This window comes from Pavona decussata, unplaced genomic scaffold (genome assembly GCF_977016875.1).
Source record: "Pavona decussata unplaced genomic scaffold, jaPavDecu1.1 SCAFFOLD_303, whole genome shotgun sequence".
NCBI lineage: Eukaryota > Metazoa > Cnidaria > Anthozoa > Scleractinia > Agariciidae > Pavona > Pavona decussata.
Genome location: NW_028145699.1, coordinates 582,438 through 591,172, shown reverse-complemented (window position 1 = coordinate 591,172; position 8,735 = coordinate 582,438). Strand labels below are relative to the sequence as shown.

The window sequence follows — 8,735 nt, the reverse complement described above, 5'->3', positions numbered from 1 at the left end:
AAACTTGATGGTTTTCCGAAACACCTCGAAAACTCTAGGCGAAAACTTTGAAAAGTTTTAGGAGACCTTCCATCCGAGCAGATATTTTAACGAAATATTCCGTCGGGTGCCCCTGACTGATTTGAGCATTTTGACCAAGATACAGCAAAATCTTCGTAACAGTGCCCCTTTAAGAGGGTCTGTATAAGAATTGGCTGAGAATTAGAATGTTAACTGTCAGCTGAGAAATTGCATTTTTTATTTTATTTTAACTGACAGCTGAGAATCGTTAAGAAGACTGATAGCTAAGACGGCTAAACATTTGCCTGTGTAAAGAGTGAATTTTACTTTCAAATAACTTGCCAATAGGTGGGTTCACACTAGTCACTCAGTCAAGTGCACTTGAAGGGAACTTGAGTGTGAACGGGTGTCGTTCCACTTGGCTGATCACATTTAGTTGCCCAGGAAACGCCAAAACTCGAAGTACGGCCTCAGGTGAGGCTCAAACTTTCCTTGCCAGCGCACTTATCCAGAACATGGCAAACCAATTACTTGATTGTCAATCATTCCTCATCCAAAATTAGCCTGATGGCGGGATTTGGCGGCAAGCTCATGTTTTTTCTATATATTTTTTTACGCGAGATGCCCTCAGGGTAGCCCGTGTCTAAATTTCGGTGGCTTTTCTTTTTCATCGTAGTCGCAAATGTGCATCTTTCAATTACTAACTCGTTGAACATGGATCAAATTCAGTTCTCTCCTAGAGGGGATATTCTTATCTCCTATTGTCATTATTGTCTTTAACAAAAACAGTCCAATCAGAATCCAATATCTTGGTGTATGTCCGGAGGGAGCGGACGGGAGTTTTCTACTATTGTGACGTCACGTACTCATGATCTCTGGGCTGGAACTGAGAAGGCTTCTTTTATAGCAGTCATGTTGTTTTAATGTTTTAGATCCAAATGTGCCGTTTACAGAAAGAAAATTAACTCTTTACTCGCGAGACGCACGAGTATTTAGTCTTGCTCGTATTGGAATCCAAAGTCTCCACTGTAGTTGGTTGATCGAAAGGCGCTGCTTAGTAGCGGTTCTCTTGTCAGTTCGTCATGATCAACTGAGTGGTAATCGCCGATCGCATATGAGTTAAAAAATTCGTCATGGCTGTTTGCATCCGGACTCAGGGAAATCTCTGGCGCACTGAATGAAAAAATAAATAAATAAATAAATAAATAAATAAATAAATAAATAAATGAAAGAAAAAGGAAAGGGAAAAAAGGTTCGAGTATCACTATAATAATAACTATTATTATTTATACAATACAATGAATACTACGCGCGCTGTGATTGGTCATTGCCCATGATCTATAAGAGTACAGGCAAGCGGATGACGTCACGGGAAAAATTGTAAGTTTTCTTTGTTTTGTCCAACATGGCGCGCGGTTTTGAAAGTGTTTGCGAGATTATTTCGAATTGAGCAACCGAAGGCCTCGCAAAAAGTTTAGTAGGAGCTGTTTACAAACAAGAAAAAGAAGAAACCAAGGCGAAAGTGTTCTTGTCAATTTGAAAATGCCTAAACTGGAACAAATCTTCAAAACAGCTGTTATCGCTACGAAAAGGCTCGCAGTTTTGAAAATATTTACTCGATTATTCTGCTTAGAGAAAGCGAAGGCCTCGGAAAAAATTAGAGGAAGCTGTTTACAAGTACGATAAAGAAGAAGCCGACACGGAAAGTAGCTTTGGTGACTTTGAAAATGCCTGAACTGGCACAAATCGAACAGTCAAGCACTACGAGGCAAGTTTGTCGTGTTTCCTTTCTGTTCATTGTATAAAACAAATAGATTCCAAGTTGCCGTGCGTCTGTTCAGTAATAGATCAGAGAAGACGTCAAAATGTGGTAAGAACATCAGTGACACACTTGTTCTTACCACATTTTGACGTCATCTGTGATCTATTACTGAACAGACGCACGGCAACTTGGAATCTATTTGTTAAATAGACACGAGTGTTTTACCAGAAAATAAACCACTGGTAAAATTCATACAAAACCGTACATCCAGCACCCGAGTGGCATATTTTCCATATCCTCACTAGTGAGGATATTGATGACGCCATTTCCCGCTTTTTCACGGTTGTTTTTGCAAACAGCGAGTAAAGAAATGGCGAGCGATAGATTTGTCGATCGAGGAAAAGGGAAAACTGGAGTGCCTAGAGGAAAACCCTCACGAAGCAAAGACGAGAACCAACAATAAACTCAACCCACATATGACTCTGAGTCGGGAAATCGAACCCGGGCCACAATGGAAGGAGGGGAGTGCCTTTACCACTGCGCTATCGCGGAAGATAACCTTTTCCCAAGGCTAACGGGTTAAACCTAAGGCGGAATGGGCACAGAGAATTCTTACCCCATGTTGTAAACGAAAATGGCGGGAACCATGATGGCAAGCCCGCCGATACTGAACCAGGTGCTCACGTGACCTTCCGGATGCCACTTGAAGGGTGATTCTTCGAACAAAGTCCAGAAAATAAATCCCAGAGGCGTGACAAGAGACTGCGAAAAATAAAAATAATATGTCACTCCAGCAGAAGTAGATGTAATGTTGTTGAGGCATAAATGAAAGTGGATTGTAAACACAATACATTTAATCAAACAACACAAAGGTTACATACGTCGCGAGCACATGGTGAACTCGGCTGACCCCAAGGGCTACTGGGATATGTTATGCAATAGCTAACATCACAGTAGATAACTAGGAATATCATCAGGATATCACGCTTGCCAGGCACTGGCAATATGCAAAATTAATTAACCTGTAGGTGTTTTAGTACCGGCATTGAATCGATGACTTCCAAATCAATGTTACAAACACTAATCTTTGTAAAGATAAAAAGAAATTAATTTAGTTGTAGGGATACGTCTAAGCCCTAATTCTAGGAAGGAGGAATAACTATCCTCAAATGGTTACTTTATGAAATTAACGCGAAATTTCAAACTTCGCGTTAATTTAGTCGCTACACTCGATACACTCCAGCCGGACTGAAACAAAGCATTGTTTTATCATGTTGGACAGCCGCCGGTATCATGGACACTGTGAAGGACAGAAGAGGTAGCCAGATTTCTTCGCGTAACCCCATACTTCCATACTTCTAGGGACAATTCCATGAACATTCACATTGTTTGCATTTCGGATTTTTACATATAGTGTTAAAATAAGTTTGTTCCTGTTGACCGAACAAATTGTATTTGTTTGTGTAAGTCAATCGCTTTAATTTCCTTTATTGCATGGGAAGTAATTTTTCCTTCAATTCGCGTCAGCGTTTATAATGTCATATAATAAGGTATGTAGCGGGTGGTCCCAGCAGGTCTCTTACCGTGACAATAGCCAGCCAAGTGGCTCCCTCGGCGTGTCTCATCAGATTTGAACCTCCGAGAGAAGACAAAACGTACAAGAGAATAAACACAGTGCCTCTGATGCCTGGAGTTGCACTGCATCCTGCTCCGCCAAAGAAACATTGAATTCCATACCGCCAACTGAAAACAAGAGAGACGTTTAGACACAATAAAGGGTTTTAGAGGGTCCTGAAGGGGCCGTACCAATTCCATTTCCCAGCCCATTTTTGTCCCAAATCCCACTTCCCAGTGTTCAAATCCCATTCTCACCGGCAGAATTCAGAAAAAAATCCCAGTGTTGTACACTGAACAACCCTTTTCTCTTCGCGTCCACAAAATTACGGCTTCCAAATACGACCCAACAAAGACCCAAAAATTCCCGAGAATTCGCGAAGATGTTCTTAAGACAGGATCCTTTTAAGGACAGTACATACTAATACAGAGGTATTTTTGCGCAGTTTACTACTATGCGAGAAAAGCAGATCTTAACAAGGGCTATTGGAATACACAGAGAAAATTGGTGGAGACCACGCATTTTTTTTAAATAGATAATTAAAAAACAATAATTCTAAAAATTGCTAAAATACAAAGCGGTGTATGGCATTTTTTTTTTATCAAATTGAAGCTTTATTATCTCTGAAAAATGCATGGTTACCCAAAATTCTCTTTTTAAATACCAAGGGCACTTGCTAAGTTCTGCCTTCTCCGCATAGTTTTAAACAGCGCAAAAATATCCCTGTATTAGTAGGCCCCACCCGTAGGAAACCCGAGTATCTTGAGATGCGCAGAACGTATGCCCAGAAACTAAAGAGCGCCAGTGTCTACTTCTTCTTCGGAGTCACTGTCACTGGCACGACAACTCTGCTCCCGCCATGTTGTTTGCATTATAGAAATACGCATGCTCTTTAGACGTTTGGCCTTACACGCGCCGCTGTACACAAATACCATTGACCGCAAATCGATCGGGGGTAAATAAAACATGCGGGCACTGAGAAAACATGCTAAAAGAAACACCTATTTTTATAAAATGTTAGGTTGATCTAAAAAAAAATTAATCTGTGAACTTAATTGGCCATAATTTGATCCCTTCTCAGCCTCTCGTATTTTCATTTTTCATGACCAGTTCATAACATCGATACATACTTTCTTCCAAATTCGTTGACGCTGTCCACATTTCCATACCAGGGAAGAATATCTGCCCAGAAGAATGTAGCCACACATAAGAGTTGATACGTGGACGTCCAAAACAGAAAGTACACCAAGTTGATTCCTTTTTTCGAGGTTTGACTCTCCATTTTAATTCCCCGCTCCGACAGAACAATCATTAGGGCCTCTGGAAGCTAAAAATTCGCAAACGGATAAGTGAATGTTTCCTTTTTATAATTTCATTTTATGGTTTCAAATCATTTCATTTCGTAACATCTTATCGGAAAACATTGAACGACATCGACATCAGGGTGATATGGTGCGGATATGCATCTGACGACATTTGAAGTATTTTTCTAAAATGTCCTCGTTTCGTACCCCTGACGTCAGCATGCTGTATTTTTCCGCTCCGCCAAGCTTAGTAAGGCTATGTCTACACTCTTACTACGAGATAACGTCCTGGTGTGAACAGAAGTGGTCTCAAACCACTGCAATCTTTCCACTAGAATCCAATTCTCGCTCTTCGTTGTTGACCTCCATTTCAGTTCGATTCTCTGTTCTATCCGATATGTGACGAATCACTTTCAAGACCGAAGCAACGCAGCATGGCTCCGGCACAAGAATCGATCCGAAATCGGCGTTTTGTGTCTGAACGAAAGCACTTTCCGATATGTTTTTGGTGCCGGTACAAGAGCTCTCATGCGGTATAGTGTAGACATATAGTCTTAGATCAAGAAAGATACAGTCGAATTTCCCCTTGCGACCACCTCTTGTAAGCGACCACCTCTCTTGAGCGACCACTTTTCCAAAATACCAAAATTTCTCCAGTCAAATCACTATAGATGGAACCTCTCGTAAGCGACCACCTCTTGTAGGCGACCACGACCATTTTTAGAGATGATAGTTTGCAATTTTCTTTTCATATTTTAACCTCACGTAGGCGACTATTTGTCCCATACGCGTCATACGTCCTCGTATCTATCCCCTGTCAGGAGTTGGACAATTTGTCTTTGTAACATTATCATTATCTTGGGTAGTTTAGGGGACATGAATGTCACAGTCGGAGGCATCGGGTGTCCCAAAATAGACTTGTCCCATTCGCTGTATTAGGTAATTTATCACCGGCAAACCATCAAATTGGATACTGAAATTCTTTGACAATAATATAATATTGGGAAGTTGAAAAACGTTTTTGTGGCTACTAAATCTCGGGAGTCACCTTATGCTAATGAGTTTAAAATTTAGATCCCTTGTGCAATTGTGGTCTGACCTCTCGTAAGCGACCACCTCCCGTAAGGGAACACCCAGGCTTGACATTTTGCGTCGTCGCTTATGGGTTAGCCTGCGAACGCAGACTTATTTCCGGCTGTCGCTTCACTCCGAACGCAGACGTTCTCTCCGCCGGAGAGAAGCAACAGCCTGAAATACGTTTGCGTTCGCAGGCTACTTACGGAAGGTTTGACTGTAGTTTCAAAGAAATTGTGGTGCTACGTTGGTGCGGCGTGAAGTGAAAACAAATCTTTGATTTTATCAACAGCGTTATTGTTGATAACGTAAAAATGTTGGCCACCGTCCGCGTAAAGAGATACGAAAGCTGACGTTTCAAGCATATGTGACATTTCGAAAAGCTCCAACGAAGGGCTGACGTCAGCGTTTGTATCTGTTTACGGTGAACAATTTACCTACTGTGAGACTGACACTTACAAATCCAAGCATGAATATAATTGGCCATATCACCCTCGAGACTCCGTCAGCTTCATTGGTTGTTTTCTTTGCTTTGGGATCAACGCTGGAGAAAATTGTTGGAATGAGGCAGACGAATAGACCAACAAAAACAGCAATGGCACAAAGCAACTTTAAACGAGTCGGCCTCTTCTTTAAAATGACAAATCTGTGGATAAATGGAAAGAGGTTTCAAGTTAAATTCTTCTTCTTCTTCTTCTTCTTCTTCTTCTTCTTATTATTATTATTATTATTATTATTATTACTACTACTACCACTGCTACTTCTACTTAACTATGAAAACCCAATTAAACCTACAAGACCACACATTCAAATAAAAGTTTCCAACTAAAATCTTGGAAAGAACGACTGTTCCAAGACAACACACTAAGAACTGGAATTTTCACGGTGGTCCAGCCAAGGTCAGCAAGAATTGCCAAGCATGCCTATTTCGAGAGCTATTGTTGAAATACCAAAATGATCAACCAATTAGACAACAACACTTATTAACTACTAAACTTTCGCCAGGCCGGTAGCAAGGCTAAAACAACTGGGGGGGAGGGGGGGGGAAGCAAATTGGTTAAACAAAGCTGCACCCCCCACCCCCGTCAGTCAAAAAACAGACCGATTAGGGAGTGTAAGGTGCAACGAGAACATCAAAAAAAGGAGTAGATTTAGTAAGCAAAACAATAACTTTACACCTGCATCACACTTTTTGGTATATTTCTTTGCCATCACTGTATGTGGACTACCACGTCAAATTGCTTAATTTCACGTTTAAAGGCAGACGTAAAAAGACGATGACAAGTTTCCCTTTCTCTTTTTCAGTGAACTTGGAATCGGGCAGTAAGAATACGTCCGCAGGAAAATTTGCCTAAAATTGAAAAAAAAAAAAAAAAAAAAAAATAGCGAGCTGGAATTATTGCGATAAAGTTTAAAAGAACGCGATTTCTCTTTATAGATAATGTTTTCGCTACCATCACCGTCTTCTTATCTTTAACTCCCTACTAACAAATACATATCGGTCATAAGGATTTTGGTTCTTATTTCCGATTCACAAGGAAGGAATGCTTTTGTTGCTGTTGTATAAAAACCAAATGTTTATAGCGCAAGCGGAGGAAACTGTCAGGTAATAAACAAGTAAAGGTTGTGAAAAAGTTGAAAAGGCACTTGCAGCGTCAGAATTCAAGATTGATTGTTGCAGATTATTATTATTATTATTATTATTATTTTAATTATTTAGTTTTTGACACACTGTTTTTTACACTTCCAAAAATTCTGGGGGGCTTAAGTCCCCCACCCCCTGCCGCTCCCCCTGCTAAGGGCCTGTTCACGAAGAATAACCAAGACCTTGAAAAAGATTAACATGACGGTCACAAGGTTTTAAGTCATGCAACTAAAAATAACTCCCGGGAAATAACTCAACTCTCTACTACTAAATAATGAATTTATACTTCATAACAAAAGCGGTGTTTCTTTCTCATGGCATTAGCGAACAACTGCTGCTCATATTCTAGGTTTGGAAATGAAAGAAGCAAATAACTTTAAACATAATCTGAAGTATCACTCACAGGGCGCTTGATTCTATGCTAGTTGCGTGACTTGTTACATCATCGCGATCGTGCTAACGTGAAGCCGTTGAAGACATTGTACGAAATTCAAATTTAATTTCGAATGCAAAACCACTCACCTAAATAAAACTGTCAAAGGAATAAGGAAGTTACCAAGAATCGCTTGCAGATATGGCGGCGTTCTCGCTCCTTTGCTGGCAAAAACAACCAGCAAACCGTTCAAAGCATCAAAGAAGCCAACCAGAAACAGCAAACGATGTGGAAAGTGTCTTTCAGTTTCGCCCAAATCTTGAGGCGAGAAGACTCGAATGAGCAGTGTTCCAAGTCCGAATATCACGACAAAGGACAGGCTGGCAAACGATAACACAAAATAACTGTCTACCGTTGGACCTGAGCTGTTACCATTCGTGGAGTCAACCCACAGAGGTAAGCTCACGTTTTGGCCCACCTGCCCGGCTACGACGAGAAAGGCGAAGAACAAGTTAGCCAAGAGGAGAGGAACCTCGCAGAATCCTATTTTCACGGTTTTCCGTTCTGCGTAGCCAGTTGCCGGTCGTTGCGGAGCAAAATCGCTGGGCTCGTGTTTGTTAACGCAAGCTGTTTTCTCCGCGCGTGAGCTGATTGTGGAACCCATCAATAAGTAGTATCGAGTTTACAAGAATAATCAATTATAACCCATTCATATTTTCAGCTAGCTTGACCACCACACGATGTGTGAATGCAAGGCACGAATCGGCCCGGTTTATCAGTGCAAAGCATTCCCTTCCATAATACATTATCCCATGTTTATCACATGCGCCTACCAATGACGCAAACAAAATGAACTTTCAGTCTTAAGCCAAGTCATGCTAATCACAAAGGAAGCGCAAGAATACTCGTTTCACAATGTGCCTTTAAGTGCCACCACGGAGCTGCCACAGTTCCAAAAATTC

The 8,735-nt window shown here is 41.0% G+C and overlaps 1 protein-coding gene across 1 annotated transcript; it reads right to left on the bottom strand.

Moving 5' to 3' along the window:
- Positions 1–896: 896 nt before the first annotated feature.
- Positions 897–8,719, bottom strand: LOC146454298 (crt homolog 1-like). Its single transcript, XM_085095610.1, has 6 exons — positions 7,923–8,719; positions 6,215–6,401; positions 4,508–4,704; positions 3,346–3,505; positions 2,379–2,524; positions 897–1,173 (listed from the first exon to the last, which is right to left on the bottom strand). The coding sequence occupies exons 1-6, from the start codon at positions 8,435–8,437 to the stop codon at positions 993–995; spliced, it is 1,386 nt and encodes a 461-aa protein (XP_084951736.1). The 5' UTR covers positions 8,438–8,719; the 3' UTR covers positions 897–992.
- Positions 8,720–8,735: the final 16 nt, after the last annotated feature.